Source organism: Tigriopus californicus, chromosome 11 (assembly GCF_007210705.1).
Source record: "Tigriopus californicus strain San Diego chromosome 11, Tcal_SD_v2.1, whole genome shotgun sequence".
In the NCBI taxonomy this organism is placed as follows: domain Eukaryota; kingdom Metazoa; phylum Arthropoda; class Copepoda; order Harpacticoida; family Harpacticidae; genus Tigriopus; species Tigriopus californicus.
Genome location: NC_081450.1, coordinates 5,720,394 through 5,748,241, shown reverse-complemented (window position 1 = coordinate 5,748,241; position 27,848 = coordinate 5,720,394). Strand labels below are relative to the sequence as shown.

Sequence of the window (27,848 nt, the reverse complement as noted above, 5' to 3'; positions counted from 1 at the left end):
ATTCCGCGTACTTAGGATCTACGTAAACCTGTTTGAAGGCTTCGCACGAGGATTGAAATTAGCTTTAAAAGAGACACAAAAAGTGATGGTCAACCTTTCAATTCCAAAGGGATTGAACCCAACCAAGCTCAAAAATCCCATGTTTTCATTGCTTAAACTGGCCTACCATCAACTAGCCAGTCCAGTCTATACGCTTTGAAATCATTTTGATTTAAGATGGAGCTGGCCAGAGCAAAGATGAAAGAGCAGCCACAATGGCAGTCTGACGAACCCCTTGGGAGAATTGGGACGGGGAACACATGTCTGAAATGTTCCAATGGAACTGCCTCAAAATCCCTCCTCATTAACCTGTCACATCAGAGAGCGAGGCTCGAAAAGGAAAAACACCACCAGAACTCTTTCATTTTTCATGCTATCATTTTGATGTTCTGAATAGCTAGCAACCAAGATATTTTTAGCTTTGATGCTCATTTTGGACTTATTTCTATGCGCTTTCTTGGCCCATTCAGACTTGGCTAGTATATGAATTATGGTCTCCTCCATGAAGGCGTCTCTGTGCTAAGATGGGAGTTTTTTGGCGATGGAATAAAAGGTGGAAAAGGAACGAAGTGCCAGACACTTGATTCATCCGTCCTTGCTCGGATCACAACAAAGGTCAATGAAGCCCAAAAGATGGCTCGAGCCCTCCAATCTCCACTTCACACCTTTTTCGTCTTGTTGCTAGCTATCTACTCCTTTGTATGACAGGAAACACATTCAGACACAACCACAACCACAAAAACGAGGCTTCTTTCTTGATCCAAATTCCATTGAGGCTCTTTTTTGGCCCTCCAACAATTGCTCGCCTTTGAAACTTGGTTGGAACCCAAGGGAAGGCGAAGAACGAAATGGCCAGATGGAAAGGGAAGAAGACAGTCGAGAATCAACATTTCCAGTCAATACTGGGTGAATGATAATAATTTTCTGCCATGTCAGGTCCAGAGAGTGGAACAAACACGCCTAGAGGAAGCTTCCAAGAGCCTGTCAAGATGAGTCGAGGTTGAGACCATGTTGGCCACTCTGTGGGTGTCAAGGAGGGAGAACTTGCGAGATCGATCATCTCGTGGGAACGACAGGGTTGCCAAACTTGAGATACCCTACTCGTCTGGTCCTCTTCAAGAACAACGGGAAGGAGAGGATTGGGTGCCAACTCTCATGGCGTTCTCATTTATCACCCCAAGGATTTCTGATCACGCTGGCCGGTGGATCTGGCTGGATTATGTCTGTCTTGGAATGTTTCTTTGGCACCCTTGGCAACCCTGAATCCTTGATGAGGCTGAGGCCACTACTTAACTTTGACAGGTTGGCCCGGGTTCATTTACATGAACATTCCAGGATCTAGTCGAACAACATGGTTCCATGTTTGGCCCTCGATTCATTCCGGCTCAAAATACCAGAGGCATTCTTAAAGGAGGGTTATGCCCAAAGTGACCAAAATTGATGTGGCCTTAAGAAGTTCAAAACCATCCCAACCTTGAACATTGCAGCCCTTCATGCTTCATGAATTTGGGACCATTTGAAATCAGTAAAGTGGATCAGACCACAAGATTCCGTTTCAAAAATGAGCTGAAAAAGCATGAAGAAATTGATGGAGGCATAGTAAAGCGATGGTATCATGCATTAAATCTGGATGGAACCAGAGCCTCTGAAATTGGCTTCGCCATGACGGGACCAGAACTGCCAATTTGAGACAAGTAGCCATGTTAAAGATAACAAACCGGGCCATTTTTAGGAGACTTTGTCACTCTCAAACAAGGAATCGTTCTCCCGTTTAAACAAAAACTAAGTCTCCCGGATGTCCTTGATTCATTTTAATCTAAAAAAGAAACGCATAAGCAGGTGATTCCAATGTCCCTCGCAATCTCATATATGAGTACGCGTAGGTAAGCAAATTGGCAATTCTTTCATCCATTGTATTGTCCTCCACCTCCTCCTCGTCCTCGTCCTCGGCACAAGAACAGAGAGCACAAAAACGTAGTGAGGCATATTTCCGGATTTACGACACCCACCGTTCGTTCCATATTTCTGGATGGTGTGCCAACAGATGCTGAAAACGGCCTTGCCAGGCACGGACAAAGCGTTTGGTAGTCCGCTGGAACGGCCCCCGAGTACTACCATAATTCCAAGTTATGTCCCAGATCCAACCATTCAAAGGCAACCGTGGCTTGTCTTTAAATCCTGGCCCGATGTTAGACTGGCATTCTTCGCTGACCAAGTTGTCAGAGAAAAAAAAAACCTTCGAACTCGGGCGATGCATTCGAATATCCTGATTTCCGTACATATCGAGAGAAAGAGCGAAAGAGACAAGCCAATCTCTGATGCTGGTTCACATGGGCATCGCATCCAAATTGGCTTGACAAATGGCTAAGCATATTTATGGTCAGGGATGCCATGAATGGCTCGAAGGCCAAATACAAATCATCGATGCATCGACTGAAAATGAAAAAGATGAAAAGAGAACTGCCTCGCGGTTTTGACGCAGTAAATCTTTCACTCACATTGGGCCAGAAATGTTGTGACATGACTGTGAAAGGGACAGAAGAAAGATTTGTATGTACGTACTCAAAAGATTTATGGCCATTTAATTCAATTCGCGGAGTCAAACGCACATTTTCTAGATGAAGCTCGCATTTATCAAAGGCAGCGAACATATTCCAACCCAACTGAACACTAGACCACGTCAAAATAATGGCAGTCGTTTCACTAGTTGAGGAAACACAAAGGAAATCTTATCTTTTCCCAAAAGCTAATGGCAACAATTCGTCACTTTCAATTCATTGGACGCTTTGCTTTCAATATACGTCAGGTATCATTAAGATCTTGAAATTGAACGATTTGTCATGTGGAACCAAACCTGGCGACGTACTTTGCCCGAGTGAAATCGAATTAGTGAAGTCCAAAACTACATCGCTACCACCAACCTTTGTGTATCAGTCATCCAACCACAAGTCCATGCATAAACTCGAAGCTGGATGATTCCGCTAACTGCTTTGAGCTAAGGATTGGTTGGCTCAAATCCTTTGAAAGCCTTTGTGGGCATTGAATTCAAGCTGAAGCCATTCAGCGTTGTGGTGGTGGTGCTCATGCTGCTGCTGCTGCTGCTATTATTGCCTCTCAGCGCATAATACACCTAGTAGCTACTAGGGTACAAAGTGTGCAAAACGATCCATCTCGAGCTGTCGACACTTCATCAAAAACATGGCGCTTCTTTCAAATGCCAAATAGGACCGTTAAGGAGAGTGTAGTAGTTTCAGAGTTTCTTCACAATACAGTACACGAACCCGTCTTAGCAGGCTTTAAACGTCCGGTAAAGTATGAAGAGTAAAAGAGTCGTAGAGTTGTGAGTCGCTCCTGGTTGAATGAGGTTTTATTGTTCAGAACAACGCCACAATGGAGAAGTGAACAAAATGGGTCATGATCACAATTGGATGGAAGCAACAACCTTTGAAGCTAATACCACTACTGTTTGCAACTTCTTCTGCTTTTACTTCTTACTGCCATGTACTCGGTCCAACTAATGCTCATTCGGGTCAATTAAAAGCTTAAAGACCTCCTAACACGCCAAGCTCCCTTTCCTGTGGATTGGTTTTGTTCAAGTTTGAAACGAGGGCAGATAAAGGGAAAAGATTCATGACGAGCCTCAGAGGGACGTTTAATGATTATTCAAACGCTTCCTCCTGCAATCTGGTTGAACTTGGTTCACCCATTTGGGATCAGGGCTCAATGAGAGAGGTGACAAGTTTAAGAATGATTGAGTCCTATCAACTGAAGATTTCTATTCAAAACTTCAAAGGATTTCAACGAGCAAATGGCTCCGGAAGGTTTATGCCTTCGGTTCAGATTTTAGATTGGACCTTCTGAGTGCTTGAAAACGATTTTCCTTGGCAGCCCAACATTTAGTTGGAGGTTTGGTTGGTTGGTAGGTTGGTTAGTTTGACCATTCGTCGAGTGATGACGCATGAACCTAAGACGAGTTTCAGACGTTAATTGGCTCTGTAATAGCCAAGTTGGATGACAACGGTCATCGTCGTGTGAGCCAGATGGCAGCTTGACACTTTACTACAGACAGAGCGTCCAGTTCTTTGGGAAATGGATCCTACGACCACGGTCGAATGAACTCGAAGGGCTTTGATTTTGCAGCGTCAAGGAAAAGAAGAGATCCTCTTTTTTCTATGGGGATCGAGTGAGTTTTTAACTCTCTATGGTAGCAATCTCTTGGATCTGAAATTGGGATTAGTGGTCATCTCTCTCGTTCTCGTTCGCCATTTCTGGGGGAAGTCGTAATTGACCTTGGTCAGTTGGTCGGTTGTATGGTTGGCTCTCTGCGCTGGTTTGGTTGACTAGTTTCATTCCTCTCTTTCCCTCTTTGTGTCATTCGTTGGGTTAAATCTTGGCAATCCCATGGCCAAGTTTAAGACCCTGAAGAACTTGCCATCGAAATCTGGACCAAGATGAGAGGAGCTCAGCAGGCGCCACCCAAAGACGATGAAGAAACCTAGAAAGTCTCAAAGGACAGTTGTAAAGCCTCAGTGTCGAACGAATCTCGCGAATAGGAGTCCTGGTAATCGCAATTGATTCCAACCTGATTGGGTTTGAGTGAGAAGCTGATTCTGACCCTATCTCTATTGATACGCAATGTAAGAGTGCGGCTTCGTCAGTTCGTTGAGAGCTCTTGAAAAATGTTGTAACTCGATGATTCACTTCAAATTTGAGCTCCTTCACGGCTCAATTGACCTCATCCAAATAGGAGCTACATCCAAAGTATGACTGAAAGAAAAAGCGACCACTCCTCGCACTTGTGAACTTGCCCATGCTTGGTATTGGAACGGAATCTAATCGGGTTAAGTTCACGTTCGATGAGATTCTCTCCATCTTTTTAGAAATCGAAATGTTTGATCAAAATCTTTGTCTGTGCCGACAAAGAAATTTGAAGTGGAGTTCATTTCCTGAGAAGTGTATTTGTAAATTAGACGGATACATACAATGTCAAGATGAAGTGGGATCGTTGAGTTAGCTTCTTGGAAATTAACCCTCAAAAGTCGGGAAACATTACAGCTTTAGGTCAGAACGCTCAGAAACATGATTCCGCCCAAGTAAATAGGGGAACTTTGGCGCAACTCCTTCAAATATCCCTCTCTCCTCTGTCTAGAAAAAGTGAAAGTACCTCAACGAGTTTTTGGTTCTTTTATACTTCCAGGATTGCCAACTCGCCCTTCATGTCGAGCCAGGGTCTACTAAACACACTGAACCGATGACCAAAGGGACCCGTTCCTTGATGTTCCGAGAATAATTGGCCAGGTCCGGCGGCCTCCGGCGGGGGCCACCAGCAGCAGGCCATCATCTCGTTCTCAGGGTCCAACCCCGCGCACAATGCCCACAACCACGCCTCGAGCACAATAGCACACACAACGCCCACTCTTCTGAGGGATGGCCTGCTGCTGCGTTGGTCAACAACCGCTCTCATCACTTTCTTGTCAGGGTTGCCGCCAACAGCAGGCCCAACGTCAGGGACCAAGGCCAGAAGAATGTCTCCTAGCTCATCCGGGCGATCACAACGACGATTCAAGGCTATGGGCGTGTCGGATATGCCAACTTCGGTCCCTCTTGTCTTATTTGTGATTCTTGCCCTATGTCTTCACACTGGTAAGTCGAGTTCCTGATTCTATTAATTTCATGGATGATTTCTCAATATGTGAGTGTGCTGAATTTTGACTAGGTTACGGACAATGCATGCTCAGGCAAATTGTTTTTCCGCTTCAAGACGAATGTTAGTGTGGTAAGAATCTAATGAATGCTACAAGCATGGGGGCAATTTAGATGGAAATATAATAGCCTGACGGCGGCTTGGGTGGCAATAAACACATCGGTACTGGTCTAGTGGAAAAAAGAGACATCTTGGACTAACAGAAACCGACTTCAATGCATGCTTCAAAGCATGTCTCATGGGAGAGATGGAAACTCATTTCCTTATAACCAACCAACCAACCAACCTTGTGTTCCCAACCCTGTTGGCTAAACCCACTATCCACGGGTCCCAACCTCAGAGGCGACATTATCCATTATTGTTTTCCAATCCCAAGCTTGCACGAGTCTTGCCTTTGATGATCTGTGAGATTATTACTAGGCGAGGCAGGACATTGGTTAACATACTTCCTGGCTTGATAGTTGGTTTTCTTCTTTTCCCTTCAATGAATCGACAACCATTAGTCATTCCTGCAGTGTCCCCCTGTTCCTCCCCTCCTCCATTGCCGGGGTCATCCTTAAAGCCTTGATGGTTAGGAGAGCGCCAGATCATTTTCCCAGCTCTCGAATATTATGGTGAGAGTGTCCTTAATGGTACTGGAATGGACTCGGCCTCATAATTGGACGACAACAAGTACACCAACTTACCCCACGAGGTCTCCCTCCTCATTGGTCACCAAGATTTCCCCCTTCAGCCCCCAACGAACGAGAAGGACAAGCTTCGTTCGATCAGAACATCGTCCTTGATCGTGATCATTATGTCCAATATGGGAGCTTGATGCGTTCAACTGACTTGATGTCGGTCGACTCGAAATGATTCTCATGTTTCCCTCTGTCCGTCTTTCCATTGCGGTCCTTTGATTGCATCGGCCCAAGCTTTTTAGTAGAATTATGAGGCCTTCGTTATAAATGAATGGATCAAGAATGTCTCCTCCTTTCTTCTTGGCCTAAAATCGAGCGAGTCTCGAGAAGAAGGCCATGGTGTGCCATGTGTGATGCTTGTACTAACATGGTCTAAATTGTTTATATTTTTATGGCGTCCGGATGTGTTGGCATGTGAGAGACAGAGAGAGAGAGAGAGAGAGAGAGAGAGGAGTAGTAGTAGATGGTTGTTCTTAAAGGAAGTGGATGTTTCTTTTGATTTATTTTAATGACCTAGTGGAAAAGTTGGCCACCGTCCAAGGATAACATGGAGATATGCTCGCCAAGAGGCGATACTTTAAGACATCCCAGTTTGTATGTGCGTCCCATGTTCCTCGTTTTGAGCTTGCCAGAAAGTGACACAGATTTTCAGAAACTTTCCCCAACATTTGCCCCGCCAATTGGATAAGGATTTGCCACTGGCATTTGCCATTCTGGCCCATATCGGGCTTCAAGGCTCAACTTGAGGGCCTCACCATGAGAAGAAAGTGGAGAAGTGGAAAAGTAGAATGGGGAAAAGTTGCGAATCCTGCCCTCGTCAGAGTGGCCCATTTTCTGTAGTATACAGCTGTATTACGTACATACTGCACTTGAGTTTGAGCAGGGCCTTGTCGAGGTCGGACACAAAACGCCCACTTTCAACGCCTTTTATTTGCCATACTTTTGAAAAGACTTCTAAGCTCATTGTTCCCTATGTGGAGGCATATTTTATTTTGAACTCTAAAATGGGTTTGAACCCAAGCAGGATTGTACTTTTAGCTCGTTAGCCTACTTTAGACAAAATTTCGGTTGTTGGAGTTTTATAATCGGGGCTCAAAGTTAATCTGTACAAATCCTTTCTCCAAAAGCATGTATTGCAAAAGTTGAGCGGCGAAAAATTGAAAAAGTTAATTTAAATGGCCTTAATTGAGCAAAACAGATTGAAGTCATCAAGACGTCCAAGTAAGATGGTGTTGCACATACGGGATCGGAAATTAAAAGACAAGCAAAATTAATGACATGGACCGAAAATGCATTTGAGCTTAAGAACTCTGATTGCCAGAGGCATTCAATTGTCTGTATGTAGTTATCGTAGTTATCTCGACAAAGGTATTGGCCCTCGGCATCACACAAACCTTAACCAAACCTCGTCTATAAGATTGAACTCAGAATTTCAATCAGAGTGGTCCCACTAAGCGCAAAGTCGACTCGACTCCAGTTTGAACACAGTAAGGTTGCTAAAGCAACCATGAAACGTCAGATCTTTTTCGGTCCCAAGGGAATCTGTTTTCTTAGAAAGCGTCCAAGTAAGTAAAAAGTGGGAAATCACCCTCTGAGGACAAATAATTCCACATCTCTCACCACCAAACTGGGACTTAAAGGCTCCTGAGTAGCATGACCGTGGCGAGAGACTAGGACAAGAAAAAAGAACCTTGGCTTTCCAATTCCACTCCCCCATTGGCCAAAGAACCACTGACTTCATGGTCATGGAAGGCTATTGGACAGTTTCCAAAATGACACGAGGATAGTCCAGATCCGAACCTTTTGTTATATTTAGGAACCCAGATCGGTAAAGAGCATATCCTTCGGTTGTCGACGCAGAGGAACAAGCCTTGGGGCCAAAAGGACGGCTTAATGTTTTGATTACCGTCGGTGGCTCTGTGGGAGACTTGGTAATCTCGAGATGCCAATCTTTCAGGCCGAGGCGAGCGAGCGTCCGAGTATCGTTGGTAGCTGTACATATTTGGCGAGGACTCCCAGGTGTTTCTAGTCGAGTCGTTGCTACTATAGAATTCTTCATGAAACTTTGATGAAGCAATGAGAACGAGCCACGCCAGAACGAGGAAGCAAGGGTAAAATCTTTGCTGGAGAGGCAAACTTTGAGGAGAGCAGAGATCCACGAGGCACCTGAACTTTGGGCATAATCCAAGATGATCCCCATGAGCCATCATGATTTTTGGACTCTCTCACGTCTATGAGGACGACGTTTCCCCATTGCCCTTGTTCATTTCTCACAAGAATTCTCTTGAAAACTTGGCAGCATTACTTTGTTCTCACGGTATCGGAGAAAAAAGATGTAAAAACGAGAAAGCGCTCATTATTATTTTGGTGCCGCTCTGCCAGATAACTCTTTTATTCCTCGTTTCCCGTTCCATGAAGTGGGATCAGAGCTCAAACAAGGCATTGTGGAATGCTCAAGCACAGTTACAGTAATATTTGCTTTCAGTCGAAATTCTTGATGTTGTCGTGCCTAGATTTTAAAGTTTCTGAAAGAAGCTGGTCGTAGGCTTCAAATTGTGGGTTACACTTTTTGTGTAACCTCGATGAGGCTGTGGTTCATTAAAATGATACATTCGCCCAAAGAATTTTACCAAAGATGAGAGGTCGGGAGAATGGCTTTAATCTAAAAGTTGGAAGCTCAGAAATGACTACGAAGAAAGGTGGTGCTGAAGGGGAGAAGGACTTGGGGGACGCCAGTACTTGGCCTTAGTGGTCTTTCAAGCCTCTCTTTTCTTGTCTTGGGACCTGAAAAGGCCACAGACGCACACACCATTGAAAGTTGTACCCAAGTTTTTTGATGAAGTTTTTTTGGGGAAAGGGGTGAAGGGACTGAAGGAAGATTCTTCTGGCCGATCCCTCAGATTGAAGCCCTCGACTAGCTGAGACATTATTTTGTCTATCACGAGCCAGTGCTTCCAAGCTCTTGTTTACACAAGTAAAGTCCACAATTGAGTTTGGATATGATCAACCTTTCCATTGCCGGTCCCGCAGCTCCATCATATCAGCCGTCACGCTCATAAAGCTCTAAATTGGCATCCCTGTGTAAATTTACTTGAAGCCAAATAAAATGGTTCTCCTAATTCAATCGATATTCATTGCCCTCAACGACTGCAAATGGAAAGAAAAATGAGTCCTACTATTGGCCATTTGCAGCATTTGGCTGATGCTTCGTGTAGTCTAACGCTAGCTTGCTGCATCTTTTTGAACACAAAATATTCGGGCTTGCTGCAAGCAAATCATCAAATCCGGCGCAAAATGCATTTCGTGCTTCTCTGGTGAATGTTAATCGCTGAATTCGGAAAGAGTCGCTCTGATGTTTTTTGGAGAGAAGGGGAGGGACTTTTTTTATGAAAAGCTCCCACTCCCACTGATACCTATGAAAGAGGCTCCATTTCAGCCAAGGTAAAAGTGAGGAATAGCTGGCTTTGATTGGTACGTATATAGGGTTAGGAGTCAACGAGTGAATCTGATGCCAGTGGCACCGAATGTTCGGGGAACTCTCCGAAGGGACCGTTTCACATTAGCCAAAATGGATTTGATTCCATGGGGAAGGACAGGTTTGTCGAGGACGAAAGCGGCGAATTTGGCACTCTTTCCCATCATATTTGTGAAATGGAATAGCTCTTCATCTCTTTCAAAGTCCCTCGCAAACTCACGCCTTGCCCTGAAAGATCTCAATCTTTTGGTGTGACTTTTGACACATGTCAGGATTGGAAATGGAAAGTCAAAGCACACACTCGACGGTGCAACCTCGCTTCATTCTGAAGACACACCACAACGACCTTAAAATCTCTCCCATGTTTCTCTATTCCAGTACCGGGATTCCCATCCGCTCCTTCGGAAGCGGACCACATCACTGCCAATGCTGGAGACTCTGTTGTCTTCAATTGTGACGTCCACTTCCCCGAAGGAAAGGCCGTGCCCTATGTGGTTCAGTACAGGAAAAAGGTGAGTTCTTTAAAAGTAACGGTATTACTCTAGGTTGAGTTGTAATGATCACGATAATTTGCGTTACGAGTAGTGCTGAGTTGTTTCTGAGTTGGACCTCACGGCCACAAGGCCTCAAGGCCACCAGGCCACCTGCATAAGCTCTCGTCTGAAAATGTGAGTGCGACTATCACCCTGAGTTTCCCGACTCATGCTACTAGCCTTCTTTAAGGATTAAAGCGTCAAGGCTGGTCGTCCATTGCTAAGCTCGAATTTGGCTTTCCGGCCATAAATTTCCGTGATCCAGTCTTGCGTTCCACTTTATGAGCCCCTTCAATGTAGGCCAAGCCATTTGGGTCGTTCCTCCAGGCGAGAGAGTTGGGCGTGTATTGGCCATGCTCGTTGAGTGGGGCAGGCGCCAGCCAAATCCCATGTCAATTTTGAGCATCAAAGCAAATGAGCCAGAGAAACAAGCACAGACTCATCGTGCCTTATCTCGACTCTCGAGAAGTAAGTTCGATCCACTTTGAGAGGCGTTCCATGATCAGAGTGCACACATACTGGAGGATCCCATCATCCACTTAGGGAAGGTGGATTTCCGAGTTAGAAGCGAATGAAACGGGCACTCGTTAAGCAATGCTGACGTCGAGTTTATTCGGGCAAGAGCCGAAGACATCAGTTACTGCTGACTGATAAAATCAGAGCAATTCGAAGAAGGTTGAAGACACGTCTTTCACGACAAGAAGTCGAATAATTTGCTCATTCATTGTAATGTTTATTTCAAGGCCATACTCAAAATCATCAAATATGATGCTTATGATCAACAATCTCAACATTTATGATTTAGGGTGCTCGTGGTAAACATGCTCAACTGCATTGAAGTTACACATACCCAAAAGCCTTTTTTCGTAACAATAGAGTACTTGCAAATTGAGGGTCACATCTTTACTCCCTTTTAAAGACACGATGTGAAATTTGTCCCACGTCAGTTTCTGAACGAGATAATGTTGGTTCGAATGGTTGTGTCCTTTCCGAACCCTTGAAGTTAAGGATTGGATGGTTTCATCCCTAGCTTCTGTTATCTGGCTCTAACCTCAATTAGCTGGAATTGCAAATGGTTGGAAGACCTCATCATCATCAACAAGATTGCCGTGCGCAAATGTACAACGACATGGAACATGTTCCCTATCTTTTATCCCAGTCTCATTTTGTGAAGTAATTTGAAGGGCAGATAACACAGAATAATGACAAGTCGTTTCATCGTTACTGGAGTCCCTATCGGCCTTCGCAGAACTCTTCTTTTTTTTGGGGGGGGGGGGATTCCCCGCCTAATGGCCCATCCATTGTTGAGTCTGTCTGAAATGGATTAGACCAGCTCTGTGTCAGCATTTGCATTTCAATAGCTTCGGCCATTTTCTCCGACGCATTCTTGGTTGACAGAATGGCAATTTCATTTTTTCAAGGGCAAGGATCTTCCCATCTATATTTGGTATGCCAACTATCCATCCCACGTGGACAAGGAGTATGCCGGACGAGTCAGCAAAATCGATTCCATGGACTCCATCTACGGCCTGGCAAGCCTCAACATCACTAATGTCAATGAGAAAGACCGTGGATGGTATAATTGCGAGGTTCTCTTCCTCAACCGAGGACCGGATACCACCAATGTAAGAAGACCTTTGTAGATACATAAAGCAAGCTGTGAACCCCAGTTGCTTTGAATCAACTGTACATTTATACCTACATTCACTTGCTCTTCGTAGAATGGAACTTGGTACCACATGGATGTCCATGCGCCACCCTATTTCATGGACACTCCGGACGAGATCATGTACGTCAACACCCATGACTCGACCATTCTCAGTTGCGAGGTGAGTGCAGACTACCCACATAGTGTATAAGTGTTCTAAAGCAGTTAGAGCTCTAGCTCCAGACTAGCCAAGGACATGACAAAAAACTTCCTTCCCAGAAATGAACCTATACTTTTTCTTTTTCTGCTTTCTTTTGTGTCCCATGATATAGGCGGGGGGCACTCCAGCGCCTGAGATCCTTTGGTTCAAAGGAGACAAGGCCATTCAGATCTCCCATCGGATCGGCGTCTTCAATGACGGGACGGAACTGAGGATTTCTAACATTTTGGAGCGTGATCTCGGGGATTACACGTGTATAGCGCGGAATGGTGTCTACAATGGAAGCATTCACTTTACCACCAAACTTGTGATGGCAGGTAAATATGATAAGTACAAGAACAACGTCGACGATAACGACGACGACGACGACAATAAGGACCACTGCGAGAAAGAACGTTTCTCTCTGTCAAGAAGTAAACTTCTCCTTCCCGCCCTTCGCTTTCCACTATTTGTACCATCAGTTTTGTTGGTTAGAAGGTCAGGGCGCACTTTAGGTTTGAGCTGGAATGGCATTTTCTTCAGGAAGCATCATGAGGCCTCTCTCCCTCTCTTTCATTCTCTCTCTCTCTCTCTCTCATCGCAGGATCGCCTCATTGTTCTTCTCTCGAAAAATTCTAGAAATAACGCTCTCCTCAAAGGAAGGCGCGGTGGATCTGTCAGGATAATGGATGAGAGATTTGGATCTATCTTTCCAGAGCTTAAGAGTCTTGAGAAGCATTTAAACCCATCATAGCATCGTTGGAATGGAGTGGGCTCTCTCCAGCTCTGCTCCGTTTCGACCTTGAACAAATACAATAAAAGAAGGACACTGAAGTTTGGAATGGTCTGGAAGGACATTTTTTGATATTCTCTCCTCGTTCCTCGACACCTCTTTGTGAAGTTTCGTTCCAAGCCAGTGAGTGCATTGGCAAAGAACGTGGACAGAGAAGCCCTCAGTAGTGCTTCTTGCTTGGACCATCTGTCACTGGATCTCTTGGAAGCTTCCGAGGCTTGCACCAGTCCCAAGCCAGTTACATTTGAACTTGGTCTCATTCTCCAAAGACCTGGCTGCTTCTGGTGTTTTTCTTACCCGTCCTCGCCTGGCCATCCGTACTTGGAACATTTTCTTTCTCGTATCAGTTCGCTCAGGCGCCTATTTGCTGCACTGCTCTCAAAATTGGACCCGAAAAATGACGAGGAACGCGGGCTTTCAGCAACTTTTTCTTACTACTTTTGCATCCGTTGAATTGCAGGGCAGATGCCTTTTTCGTGGTCATTGCAAAAGAGATAAGACCCTTAAATGATCTTCTACTCCGTCCCTCTCCAGCCTCAACGGCTTTTCCCCTCTCTCTTCAAATCGACCTCGTTGTTGTCAGTGCGATACCGCCAGCTCTCTTCCCTTTCTACCTTATGCTTTTCGGCAGCACCGACCTCGTTGACAAGACTGCGGACTGTGTACTTGAAAACTAAACCAATGAAGTCACAAGCGCTTCATACATGGGTGTAGCTGGCCCTCGAGAAATGAGGAATACATACATACTATGGATGCTGTATAAGCTCACTTTTGGTCGTATTTGACCATCGACGATGTAAGATAGCTTGGATTTTCAAGATCGGATTTCTTAGAGGGTTTCAGTCGTTTGTGTGCTTTGTAAATTTAAAAGATAAGATCCGAAACTTGCCAGGTATTAATGAGCATTTGCGTCGCCCATTTAGACTCTAGGTTCCAGGTAATCTGTTGGAAGCGAACGAGGTGCACCGAATGCACTGATTGGACAATAAATCCTGAACTAATGCCTTCCACGGGGACTCTCTGTGACCCTCTTTTTGCTCAAAAACTCTGGTGCCCAAAGACAAAAATTGGCTTTCTCGATTGTAACCTTCTCTGAAAAATAGTCTCTCACGATGATTTTAGGCGCCGCTGTAATAACCGATCCGCCCAAGAATCAAACCGCAGCCGAGGGTCATGGCGTCAGCTTTGAGTGCAAGGGTGAGGCCAATCCAGGGAACATATCCGTGGCCTGGTTTAAGGATGGAATACCGATTCAATCGGTAAGGAGTCCCAATTTCGAAGCGTCTGTTACATCAGATGGAACGTTGGTGATCCGCAAGGCGAAATCCGAATCCCAAGGCCGCTACACGTGCAAAGTCAGCAACGGCATCGGAAGACCCATCGAAGCCACAGCTTACCTAGCAATTGAATGTAGGTTTGATGTCCTTTCGTCTGAAATAATCTGGGCCCTCCCCATCACGTCCAATATATTTGATTGTCCTATAAATAGATCCGGCCAGGGTGACGTACCATCCTGATGTCCAATATATTCCGCGAGGACTGCAGGGGATCATTCGGTGTTACATCGATTCGAATCCTCCAATTCAGTTTGTCACATGGACCAAAGATAAAAGAATTTATGATCCGTTCGGCCTGCCTGGAGTGATGGCCATGGAGAATGGTTCCATTCTCATTGATCGCGTAAGTGGAACTCGATAACACGGAGCAAAAAGGGGATTTGGGATCAAAAGCAATATTTATTGCCGCCATAAACGCCCATAAACGTCCTCTTTGTTCCTCAGGTGACCCAAGAACACGCGGGAGACTACGTCTGTACTCCTTACAACATTCATGGGACAGGGCGGTCCTCGAAAGTCATGCAAGTGATTATCAAGGATCCACCAACTATGCTCAGACGTCCAGAACAGGAGTATCACCGATCCGTGGGCGACAAAATCACCATGCCTTGTCGTGCTATTGGAACGCCTAAACCAAAGATCTCGTGGAGAAGGGTAAGCGCTTGGAGGGAAGCATGATACTCGTGGCCTTATCTGAGGGGCTTATTTTGGAGCCAAGGAATGCATTTCACCGCTTGTTCTGAATGAGAATCAAGGAGCCGATGTTGGATGTGTTCTTTTTCAGGTGGATGGGCATCATTTGCCTCGGAAACGCCATAAATTGTACAACGGAGAGCTGACCCTTGACGCTCTCCACAAAAGTGATCACGGAGTGTACGAGTGTGTGGTCGAAAACGAGGTGGCCACCATTGTGGCTCGAACTGAGCTGAAAATTGAACGAACCACACCTCACGCTCCCACCAATTTGACTGTGGCCAATTCCCAGACCTTTGCTGTCACCATCGAATGGATGCCCGGATATAGCGGGTGTGCCGCGTGCCAGCAGACTTACAAAATCAGGTACGAGTCACACCCACGTCAACCTGAGGGTGGTTTAAATCTGAACGGTTTGCCCTTGCAGATATCGGGAAAAGGACTCGAAGTTCCCGAACTGGATTGAACTGGCCGTCAATCCCCCGGATGCGAGGAAGATTCGCATCCACAACCTGAAATCGAATACCAAGTACGAGTTCCAAGTGATTGGCACCAATGAATATGGAGATGGGATGTACAGTCAAATCATCGAAGCTCAAACCAAAGGTAAGGACTGCGTGAACGATCACACTCTGCGTTGACGTACAGTATACAACAAAATGTAGCTACTGGCTACATGGCGATCGCGCCGCATTACCATACAAGGCTACCATGTCATTGCTTTGGAATCTATGGGAGTTGTGGCACACTTAATCATATCTCTATTCGCCTCCTCCATCCATCCCTCCCTCCCTCTCTCCCTCCATCCGTCCATCCATCACAAACACACCCATTTCTTTTTTCTCTGATATTGCTCTCACTGACTCACTCTTTCCTCTTGTTCTTCTTGCCCTTCCTCTCCGTCCGTTCGTTCGTTCGTTCATTCGTTCGTTCGTTCGTTCGTTCGCTCGCTCTTGCCTCTTCCAATCTAATGAATTTTGTGCGGGAAATTTGAACGCTCTTCAGCTGACGGGGGTTTGGAGTGGTCCGTGTACCCTCCTACTGCCTCACCCTCGGAACAATCCACTTCCACTGGTAAGAAGCAGAAGTTGCACTATCCTCCCAGTAAGAATCAAACGAACAATCATCAATCAAACCGTTCTTCCTCTTTGCATTTCAACACATGAGCACGGTTATTCAGAGCCATATCGATCATACATAAATACATAGAGAGTTTTAGCTCGTTGAATCTCAATTACTTAGCTCAGCTTGAGATCTTGAAAATGTCAACCCAGCCCAGTTTGCCTTTATCCGAAGGTGCTATTTTCAACTTGATGACTTATGTTCTTGGTCCTATTCCTTGATTTGGGGCGGGGGGTTTAAAGTCTTTGCTTGTATGATTTTGACCTGATTTTTGATGTATTCCTTTACTGTTATTATGTCGCAGCCTGCCGTGGTCGCCTTAGAAAAAATGGTACTCTCACTTCAAAGCCGCGGGGTGCTCGAAGGAAACTTCTCTCATCAGGTGGTACTCAATGATAAGTTTTCTTAATAGAAGCAATACTTTCAAAAGCAATTGACTTCATTCCGTTCCATCAAAGTTCTGACACAAGAACGCTGGTTTCGCCATTATTCTTATTGTTTCCTCTTTTTCTCCTACTTCTCCTTTTGGTTCGGTATTGGTCCAATTCAGACTGCATTGACCTCAATTTGGAAATTCACGGTTGCTCCTGCAGAAACAGTGGTTCTGGCCCCACGGGTAAACAAGATTATTTCGATTTACCAGTGCCCGATCGTAGCGATAGTAAAGTTAGCCCTAAATCGCATCCCGATCCCCGTGACGACGACACAAACGACAACTTAGGCGCTTTGATTCCGGTTGATAATAATGGCGCAAGCGGCGATGGCAATGGGAATGGTAGNTTCGGTATTGGTCCAATTCAGACTGCATTGACCTCAATTTCGATTTACCAGTGCCCGATCGTAGCGATAGTAAAGTTAGCCCTAAATCGCATCCCGATCCCCGTGACGACGACACAAACGACAACTTAGGCGCTTTGATTCCGGTTGATAATAATGGCGCAAGCGGCGATGGCAATGGGAATGGTAGAGCTGCCTACTATTTTTATACTGATGATGACCTGGAGGTCTACTTCACACAGGGTCATTACGATCAGGAGGAGGATACATATGCCGCTAGTAAGATTGGATGCTTCGTCAAACATTCGTCCAGCAGGACCATTGGGATGGCATCGAGCTCTGTTAGATCATGTATAATCAAGAAGATCATTTGTTGATTGTTGATTCAAGTCAGACCTTTAAGAAAGGAGCAGCCATTCATCAATCCCTCAGCATTGTGCTACTTTCAGTAAAGATCCAAAACAGCCTGCTTGACAAGAACATGTTTTGCTTTTGTTACGGTCAAGGGCATGTCTCTGTCTGGGGGATATTATTATTCTTGTCCACTCTACCTCACCTTTAACAGGGTTGTGGAGGAAACTTTTCAAGGATCGTCTCGAAAAAGCAATACCTAATAAACGATTGCGGAATTTCGAGTGACTTTCACGAAAACAAGCTTGGCTCGTCCAGTAGGTCTTTGCTCGGGCCATCGATCCTGGAAACTTGACTAGTGTATTGACAAGAAAGACCCTGATTTGCCCGACTAGGATCCTTTCTGTCTTGAAGGCAGCTCGATCTCATCCCAAGATAGGACTAGTTTGATGAAAGCAAGCACTCAATTGGTGTTGTTGCCGTTCCTCCAAAGCCACGGAAAATTGTCGTCACGGGACTTTTGCTGTCGGTTCTTTTGATTTGGTCACTCCATTGGTTGCCTCTCACTCTCACACACTCTCTCTCTTTCTCTCTTTAGAAACTTCTTTCTATCTCCACATCTCTCTTGTCTGATTATATGATTATCTCGTCATTTGCATGGCATTTTTAGGTCCAACCGACGCCATTCATTCATAGCTTACGATTCCTTTCTTTCGTTTGGTTTGAGTTCATTTCGACTTTACATTTTGATTCGGTTGCTCGACCCAGCTTTTTGGTTTGGGTTCTGTTGTCTTATTTTGGTTTGGTCAAAGATTGATAGAATGAATGGACTTTGAAACGGGACATGTAATTATTGAACGAAGCATAGAATGATTTAGCACTTACGTCCACGGCGATGGCGACCTTGCTAGTGATCTGCTAACGATACCATTAAGCGGCTGCTGGATCATGATCCATTGATATGAGATAGTACCGATTATTGAGACTGCTCTCATCATCGTCATTATCATTATTATTATTATCATTATCACTAGGCCCGGCCAAGATTTGAAGTTCAAGGGATGCAAAATTGCATATAACATTACCGAATTTGCACAAAAAATATAGGTAAAGGTGCTAAATTATATTGATTGACAGAGTTCAGAAGGGCTGAAAAGGTTAGTTTAGCTTTCATAACAGATAATTTGAAAATGGAAAGTCTTTATCATAAGAAGGTGAATAATTTCGTCACGAAAAATTCATCGGAATCAAAATTTAGGATGCAATAATGAAGGAAGAGTGTTCTCTTACAAGTGACGTGTAAACACAAGGGCAAATAAGGGCAAAGATAGAGCATACAGTGAAAATGATTTTGATTTTGCTTCCACATTAATACTTTGGACTCTATTTGTCAGTTAAGTTCTAGTCAACTGTAGCCTGGCCATGATGAAATAGAACTTTGGGGTTTTATAGTAATCCTGATTAGCCTCAAAATGAGAAATGAATTGGGCCAAAACGTTGGAAATATATTTGTTTTTGACGCTAACTATCCCATGAAATCTCCCTTTCATTAATTCATTGTTACTACTATCAAACATAGAAATGTTTTTAATGTTGAGAAGAGAAGGATGACATACGAAAACAGTCTCTTTTGTTATACCTCACAAAAATGATCAGATAGAAAACGTTCAGTGCTATATCAAGATATGCAAGAGGGTATAGCCATGTGGACGGCTGTTATAACGTCCAGTGGGATGGACATTTTTGTAAGTTCGTGACAAAACGTTTACAAAAAAGCACGGAAAAAAATAATTTCACCCCATAACTTTCGCAAGATTGACCTAATTTCTCAAGGATTATCATGAATGGATGAAATACCAAATTTTGTACGGTATGAATTGAAAGCTGAATAAAATATATCTGCTTTTCTTCTTCTACTCCCAAGGGTGGTAAAGAAGTCTGTCAAAACAATGCAGAAATATTGTTATTTTCGGTCTGATATAGCTAATACTGTATTGCAAAATAAATTGCATTAAAATACCAAAAGTTGCAGATAAAATGCACAGAATATAGGATATGCATGATTTTGGCAAAATTTGCATTCTGCAAATTTTGGCCGGCCTAATCGTTACCATTATCATCATTATAATCAAGACGCGTTGGCTTGTGTTCGATACATCTGAAAATGATTTCATTGGGTTGAAAATAGCAACTTACTTAGCAACATCTGCAATGGATTGTGGTGCCCATTTTCAAACTCTCTTGTTCTTTCCTTCTTTCTCTGTTTCTTTCGCTTGTTTATTTTTCCTTTGGTCTGATGTGATTTCCTGTCATATTCATTTGTGAGTGTATCAATATCACGTCAACAAAATTGTGTTCAACCCACCAATGTGTATAAGTGTAAAGCGTTAATACTAGCACCCATTCTCCATATTAATTGCTCACCCATATTTTGATTGCGTGTGTCCCCGTTTTATTTTCTTGCATGCTTTTGCTCTGCATTTGTCATTTGTTCCAGATTTGTCAGTTTTCAATATTAAGCTCCTACCACGGGACAGCAACGGAGAGATCATTTACCCCATGATCCCGAGAATCAAAGGTAGATCCTTGCTTGCACTCACTAGTCAACCTATCGTAATCCCACGAGTTAGAAAACGTCCTATTGACCCAGAATTCGAACTCATAAGCCATTTTCCACAAATTAGACATTCCCCCCGGCGAGGCTCCACCTCCAGCCACGAATCTATCGCTCACCCAAGAAGCCGGAGGATGGGTCCTTCGATGGCAGGGACCTCCGAAGGGCTCCAATGTGAGTTACTACACCATTCAGATCAAAAAGAACTCCCAAGGAGGCAAATGGAAGCCTTTGACCGATCAAAAGATCGATGTAGAAGAAGCCTCCTACATGTGTGAGTACAGTCAAAAGTGAAAATAGGGGGCAACTACAAGCGTTCAAAGGCTGGCGGATTTTCTCGTTCCAGTTAAGAATATGGGCACCGCCAAGTCCTACTTGTTCCGCGTGTTCAGCCATTCGGTGACCTCGTATTCGATCTCGGAGGAACACGCCTACGATCTCCCGGAGAATGTGAAACGCCGAGCCGTGACGGCCGGTCTCATTGGGGGCATTCTTTTCTTCATAGTGGCCATTGTTCTCTCTGTGTGCACGGTCAAGATCTGCAATAAGCGAAGGCGGAGGAAACAGGAGAGAGGTAAGCAGAACTATTTTGGCCTAGGTCCTCTTTTCGCCAGCACCTAATCATCAGGTATCGCTCGTTGGAGAGGCGGTGACCTTGAGGACGAATAATGGAACTGGCCTTGACCCTCGTTAAACTTGAGTGTCGGATGAGGAATTCCGACTCGTTGGGCATACAAAGGACATAAAACCAAAATAAAGAACATTCTTTAATTCACCAACTTGAATTGTGGTTGCATCAATCATGTACTGAAATGTATGGTCCAAGATGATACCTCCCTGGTCCCCTTGATCCCCCTATGAATGTGATAGCACAACATTTAAGACGGCTACCTTTTTTCAAAGCCAGTTTGCACAAGTACAATTACTTAACTGATTTTGGACCGTTGTAGCCTCTTTAAAATTGAGATTTATGACGGTTCCAAGGCAGTCATGTTAACATAAATCTAAGGAATTGTAATGAATGTCAACTCTTAAAGTTTCTACCACCTCCAGTCATGAATTCAACGGGCCCTTTCATTAACCTTGTTTGATGTGTCTAAATGCGTATTCCTCAACTACAATAATGCAAACGATCGATTAGATTTCCACTAACCTCGAGGAGAATGCTGATCAAGACCTTTTTTTCTAATTTTCAAGCCATTCAAGAGATCCAGAACTCTAATGTGCCAAGTATGTCGTTTCACCGCTGCCAAAGTTAACCAACCAAATCACATTGTACCTGTATATATCTGTTTGATCCTACCATTGTGCTCGGTTGTACTCGAGTTCAAAGAGATCCATGGATCAAAGTCAGTTTGATGTGGGACCAACCAGAGATATATCTAGATAGACAAATATGGCACTTAGACAGACACTAAGCACAAACCACGCAGATTGCTCATGGCGAAAGCCAAATTGAGTTGTTTTGTAGAGATCTGTATCGAAGGAGAGTCGTTTCAAATGCTTCCATGACAACGCTAATCCAAAAATGTGAATTCTCCTTCGTGCACTTCTCTAATTGCAATAGAGACTTTCCAAACCAAATATTAGATATGTCACCAAAGCACCGGAAAGGATGGCCCAAAGTATCTCGAACATTGCACTGAACAAGGGCAATGATCCCATTCCAAATGCTAAGTTTGACAAGTCTCTATCGCAGTTCGAGTGGATTTTGAATGGACGACAAAACAGGAGCGTGGCCGACTTGAGACCCGACTTTCAAGGTCAAATTATGTTCCGTCCTGTCAATTTTAGTCAGTCACATCTTTGAAATTTTGGACATGTACAGAGCATATTTCGATTGTTCTTTTTTATTCTAAGCTTTACGTCTAGTGTCAATTCTGAAAAGGTCACAGGCATCCTTCCTTATTGTGTGTGGTTTTCATTTGAGTGGAAGTGGTTCTGCTCGCTCGCTAAACATTCATTAAGCCTCGATTATTTTGATTGCTTTTCAGCTTACAATATGGTTGCATGCAGATTATCCCAAACTAGAAATGGTGGCCAAATGAGCCAACAAGTGCCTTTGAAGAGGTAATTTGAACGTCTACAATCTTTTCTCTTTTTACATTCTCTCATACAAGATCTCTATGATCAACTAACCACAAGTGATTGACTTTTTCGATTACCTGAATCTTGATCGCGAATCACACAATGGGTTGGGAAATGCGAGATTCGAAATGCCTTGGACTCTTTTGTGAACAAGCTGATGACTAACCTGGACCATTTCTTCTCTTTTTCTCTCCCTAACTTTCCAACCTATGGATATGTCAGTGAGAAAGGTAGTAACAACCACAACAACGATAAAGTGTTTTTTACTACATGGTAGCACCTTCAATTTACTTCTTCAAATCGACATCTATCCTCCTGTTCTTCATTGCTTCATTCCATATCTGCTCTTGTTCTCCCACAACTTTGCTGTTTTTTTTTTAGATCGTCTCAAAAAAGTAGTCTACTGTAGAGTGTTAGAGTGACTTAGCTTCAAGAGACTCACATTTGGTCTTGATTTCTTTTGATTTCCACGTCAATCATGACTCAAATTCTTTCAGAAATGGAAAGAGCGGAATTCCAGCTATGAGGATGTCGCACTCTAATAGCGATCCTCATCCCATGTATCGACCTCAAACGACCAAGAAATCTCTCTCGCTTCGGAAAGGTCTTATGTCAATGTTTGACCAAACCGCTGATTGCATTATGTCTTTAGAGGAGCGCCTCGTATCAATCAACAATAACCAGACCGTCCACGGGCAGACTCACTCCAACCGTGCGTATTGGTCCAATGAGCCGGATTACAGTGATGGCAAGGAACGAGCTCGGCCGTTCAAATTGGGATCACAGCGACGTGGCGTCAAATACTCGTTCCATGTTGAATACCCTTCGAGCTCGGGGAACCGGGGCCTGATCTCACGTTCCAAAGATGGCAAATTTCATCTCGAGGATGACGATGTCAACGATGAGGGCGGGTTTGAAGTGGCATTGCCGCCTAATCGCTTCCGCACGAGGAGTGTGGCCATCATTGCCGGTTACACCTCGGAACGACTCTATAGTAATATGCCTCCGGGGGCTTTCGTTGTAGAAAGTGGAATGTACAAAGTAGGCGCGGATCGAGAGTGGGAACGCCCAGAGCCGATATATTGGCGACAGGTAAGCATCACACAGCATTTTTCGTTTTGAAGACTGAATATGCCGTACACTAAATTGGGGTGTCTGACGCGTTGAAATCTTCCTGTCAGGTTGTCTATGGCAAAAATGGCAGTGATGGCTCTGGCACCTTACCCAAGCCACCACATCCTCGAAGCAAACAAGTGGGCCGATTGGCGGAGGAGGATTTGAAGCGTCTCAGGGCCATGGAACCCTCTTCTACGTCAATCAATACCATTAATGGCAACAGTTCACAACAAAATCTCATTCGAACCAGTAACCTTGAACTGGTAAGGGCCGATCAGGGTACGGCCGCCGGGCATGTCAAATTGAGAGCGTCCAGCCCACTGGATCAGCAAGTGCCGCTCACCGCATGGATGAGCCCCATTCACAACTACAGCGACGTCAGCTCTGTCAGTCATCAAGAGAGGTCCATACCCAGCACCCTCTTGACTAATCCCACCTCCAGTCTCAGTTTAACTAGTCCAAACCTAACAGCGGAGAACACAGCCTCCAGCAGAAGCCTCAAAAACACTCAACGAAGCACAGACCTTCACACCATTCCTGAACATCTACCTAGTGAAGAGGAGGCACCACCCGCCTATTCTGCCACGCCTGAGCAAAATCTGAGTGTGGTTCAAGCCGACATTCACCACCCAGGCTTACCCAATCAACCCCGGGCCTACGCTCTTCCTTCCCAGCACCCATATTGGGCCGCAGGCCATACCTACCTCAACGCAGACGTAATGTTTCCCAACTATGCTTTGAACTATCCCGCTCCCGTACATGGTAGTATATCGCCTTCTCGGCAATATCCCGACTTGCCCACCCCGACCATTCCGTACTGGCATTCTTTGTATGTCCAACCTGCGGTGGATCCACGTTTATGGGACCTGCAAAACCCTTTGGCCACATCCTCCCCACCCATTCGTGAAGCGGCCGGTGAAGCTCCACCCGAGTATGAAAACATGAAGTACATGTCTGGCCGCAGGACTGCCATGCAACCACCAACCAGGCCAATCAAGCGGAAACCTCCCGACTTGGCTCAATCGCGATCCAAGCAAAATCGACATTCAGCTGTGATAGATGGACAATTGGCCAACCGACAAGATCTCAACAAACCAACTGTTAGCGTAAGTTCTAGTTCAAAAAACAATCCGGGAACCCCGGGTCAGAGTCGCTCAAGGGCAGAGGATCAGCTGAGCCTCGTGAGTGAAGTTCTGGACGCAGAGGTCACGGCCTTGACCAATTCATCGTCCCCGGGCAGCTACAGCAATGGTGGCACATTTGATGGGCACGAGCAGCATGATCTCGAAGAGGTCCAAGAGGCCATTAAAAAAGCAAAGGAACGAATGGGCAGTCCGAGCACAACCACAACTACCCTGGGCGGCGGAAGTCTCTCTCAGCCTGAAGAATCCTCGTCCTCGAGTGGAATCCCTAGCAAAAACAATTCGCAACACCAAACTTCTTCCTCCTCCTCTCATTCAACATCGGGCTCCAATGCCAACCAGGCCTCTCTCATGTCCCCTGATCTCAGTTCCAAAAGTACTCTGGAACCCATTCTGGAGCCTATCCAACCATTTTATGAAAATTGGCCCCCACTCAAAGTTGGAACAGGGTATCTTCCAGCAATTCAGCCCAAAGTTCACACCTATTATGGCTACCAGTACGTGACTGGTCTGCCATCGGGAACACTGTCCATTGCGCCCCCGGGTGCCGAACTTTACCTCCCTCCTCTAACCCCTCATCAAACCCTAGGGCTCCTGGCAAAACCACAGGCCGCTTCTCGGGCCATTAACAGAAGGGTCGAGGTCACTCCCGGAGCTGACTTGAACACATCACTCGACACACCTCCTTCAAGGTTCGAGTCACGCCCAGGCTCCTCGCATTCTGCTCCTCTCTTAGACGTCAGCATTGACCGTCATTACGAGTTTGACGCCCGGAGTCCAACGGAGGACCTCCATTACCAAAACATACGAGAAGCCCTGCCCCGGCAGTGGAACCGCCCGTACTTGGGGTACAACCCTCGGGCTCGTGAGCTGGAATTGGGAACGGCCGCGTCATTGGCACAAAGTGAGAGAGTGTTCAGCGATTCGGAAATCTACTCACCTGTGTTTCCTCGTGGTCGACCTGAACCTCGGGAGAACATCCATGAGCGTGTGCAAGCCATGAAAAAAGAGTTTCAAGAGTATCGACAGCAGCAAATGGAGCTCAAGCAACAGCAGCAACATCAAGAAACTCTCGGCACCGGAGCAGACGGCGATTCTTCGACGGAAGCTAACGATGGTCTCGGCATCACAAAACTTGAGAGTCTGATCTGAAGAGTGACTCAAGCACCAAGTTGGAACAAGAAAAGAAAACATCACCTCCCTGAATGACTTATTGACTCAAAGAACAATATTAAGAAGTTTAAGCAAGTGCGCCTCAAATGAACACTATGAGAGTTTGTTACAGTGCTTGATCATCATCTCTTTCCTCCCCCCACCCCCTTAAGCGAATAACTAAAATAACAAGTAAAAGCTCGCCCAGAGGAGCCAATCTATAAAGTCTACTACCAATAATATTTGATGTGTTGCTCAAGAGGATTGAATTCTATAACTATACCAGAGATTATCAGAAGCGAATATGATTTTGCTTGTTCATAAATTTTATTATATTCGACTCAGTTCCATTGATCGATTCATGTCTTGACCCGCTAATCAGAAGTAAATGTCAACTCATTCCAATCAATCCGAACAGACAACCGACGAATACTGTTTTGCATTGTCCCCAGGCTTCTCAAAATCGATTTCGTTTCCACCCCGCTTTGAACGTGATATTTGGGACTGCTTTTATGATCCCCCTACCATTGATTGCATTCTCCTTTACAATTCAATAAGTCTCAGAAGAGACCTCCCAACAGAGGAACGAACATCCGTGTAGTTGTCACCAAGGTTGCGTGTTTTCTAGCCAACAACTTGCGAGAATAATTCTAGACATGGTTCATTTGTTCCTGTACGGAGGTGGTGTACCTTCAAACCACCCTATTAGAAAACACAAATCTTCCCATTTCCAAAGACGAGTTCGAATTCACGGAGTAGAGTGCTTGATGAAAATGAAAGAATGTGGATTGTTGCGGTTCATTTCAGAGCTATACTGCTATCAGCCGTGAATGATCTAGCGACAATGTTGTTTGATTGAAAAGTCTTTTTAACGAATGTGTGGTTGTTTCTATCATTTGTTTTGAACTGAACGTGTTTTGAAGACTTTGAAGAGAAATAGCAGATTTCGATTGAACTTTTGATATGATCAACCATGGTGCAGCACAATAAATAAATGAATAGATTGACAAGTTTTGACTTCATCTTCTCCTGCGACAATTTTTGAAGAGGAACAAAGATATTGGTCTGATACGGATCTTTCTAACCTGGACAAGTAATCGCAGGTATGTTATGACGCCACATATGCGCTCTACACATATAATTCGCACAGTCAAAATGTTGATTAAGTTAAATATTAAGATCACGTTAACATCAATCAGAAAGCACATACCATCACAATTTCGCTTCTGGAATTCTACAAGGCGTCCTCTTTTACAAGAGAAGTCTAGCCTTTATTACAAGTGAAGAAGCAATCTAGAATCATAAAATTGTTTTCTCCCAAAACAGACAAAGAGGCAAACGAAAAACCAAGACGTTGAATCTAGTTGCTTTATACCTTAAAGTACATGCATGGACTCAAATTCATGAATGTTATTGATTGAGCTTGGAATTTGGTTAGAGGTTTCAGAGGATTGATTCGGATTAATGTTTAACAACAAAACTTTTTTACATTTTCAGTAACCTCTCGGTCATTCAAGACTTAAAATTTAATTTGAAAATTCAATAACCTCTAACAAAGCGCACAGTAGACGGATTTCAGATACCTTTATTGAGACATACGCAGTATATTCTGCAAAATGGCAACGTTAGCAAATACACACTGACGTCAAGAATGTGCAGTTCCATTTTGCCACATCACATCTGTTGCACCCTGCAATCCTGCATGGCGCACTCTGGATTGAAATCCGTCCCCCTTCCGATCAATTCACATCATGGCACCTGTTCAAACGTTGGTGCATGCTTTACCCTCCCCTTGGCAAAAGACGCTAATCAGCCGACACTTTCCCGAGCTTCCGTTTCTATGAATGACACATTGGCCGAGGACGGAATGGAAATATGAATCATTATGATTACTACCACAGTAGCAGCTCCCTCCCCGACCGATTTAGAAGTCCCTCAAACTTTGAACAGTGGTTCCTTCAGCTTTTTTACGACCTAATTCACAGCCCTCGAAATGGCAAACAATAAAGGTGAAAAAACCAAAGGGAAGCAAAAACAAGCTCAGATTACATGGAATAAAAAGAAACGTTGAATTGCCTTGCGCCCGCTCCTGATCCTTGGAACAATGACTTCGGTAAAAAGAAATGCATCAAATCATTACAGACGGATCGGGTGAAATCATCGGTCTGTTATCGATGGGATCGTCATAAAACAGATTGTTTTGGATATGCCACCATAAGCAGGCCACCGGATCCGAATCAAGTTTTCTCGTGACGGTTGTTGCTTGAGGGTGAGCTGCTGTACGGCCAAGGCGGATCAAAGTTGGAACAGGGTATCTTCCAGCAATTCAGCCCAAAGTTCACACCTATTATGGCTACCAGTACGTGACTGGTCTGCCATCGGGAA

The 27,848-nt window shown here is 44.6% G+C and overlaps 1 protein-coding gene and 1 long non-coding RNA gene across 8 annotated transcripts in view; one reads left to right on the top strand and one right to left on the bottom strand.

Annotated features, from left to right (window-relative positions):
• LOC131890023 (protein turtle-like) overlaps positions 1–27,524 on the top strand; it is a 73,510-nt gene extending 45,986 nt beyond the window's left edge. The window contains exons 2-20 of one of the 6 annotated variants that reach the window (XM_059239286.1): positions 5,237–5,682; positions 10,277–10,410; positions 11,853–12,056; positions 12,153–12,260; positions 12,412–12,616; positions 14,194–14,481; positions 14,561–14,751; positions 14,853–15,062; positions 15,193–15,467; positions 15,529–15,707; positions 16,107–16,175; positions 16,528–16,605; positions 16,774–16,839; positions 20,036–20,239; positions 20,312–20,539; positions 21,163–21,195; positions 21,960–22,035; positions 22,551–23,145; positions 23,235–27,524. In XM_059239286.1, coding sequence (XP_059095269.1) covers positions 5,565–5,682; positions 10,277–10,410; positions 11,853–12,056; positions 12,153–12,260; positions 12,412–12,616; positions 14,194–14,481; positions 14,561–14,751; positions 14,853–15,062; positions 15,193–15,467; positions 15,529–15,707; positions 16,107–16,175; positions 16,528–16,605; positions 16,774–16,839; positions 20,036–20,239; positions 20,312–20,539; positions 21,163–21,195; positions 21,960–22,035; positions 22,551–23,145; positions 23,235–25,463 — 5,490 coding nt within the window. In that variant the 5' untranslated portion in view covers positions 5,237–5,564 and the 3' untranslated portion in view covers positions 25,464–27,524. Of the gene's footprint in view, positions 1–5,236; positions 5,683–10,276; positions 10,411–10,579; positions 10,900–11,852; positions 12,057–12,152; positions 12,261–12,411; positions 12,617–14,193; positions 14,482–14,560; positions 14,752–14,852; positions 15,063–15,192; positions 15,468–15,528; positions 15,708–16,106; positions 16,206–16,527; positions 16,606–16,773; positions 16,840–19,848; positions 19,930–20,035; positions 20,240–20,311; positions 20,540–21,162; positions 21,196–21,959; positions 22,036–22,550; positions 23,146–23,234 lie in introns of those variants that run through there. The other 5 variants (XM_059239287.1, XM_059239291.1, XM_059239289.1 and 2 more) reach the window with 5 other exon arrangements.
• Positions 3,384–5,345, bottom strand: LOC131890034 (uncharacterized). 2 transcript variants are annotated; one of them, XR_009374262.1, is made up of 3 exons: positions 5,204–5,345; positions 4,329–4,806; positions 3,384–4,260 (listed from the first exon to the last, which is right to left on the bottom strand). It is a non-coding gene; the product is annotated as an uncharacterized LOC131890034 (long non-coding RNA). The 2 variants fall into 2 exon arrangements; XR_009374263.1 differs by having other exon boundaries at positions 4,329–4,534; positions 5,204–5,330.
• Positions 27,525–27,848: the final 324 nt, after the last annotated feature.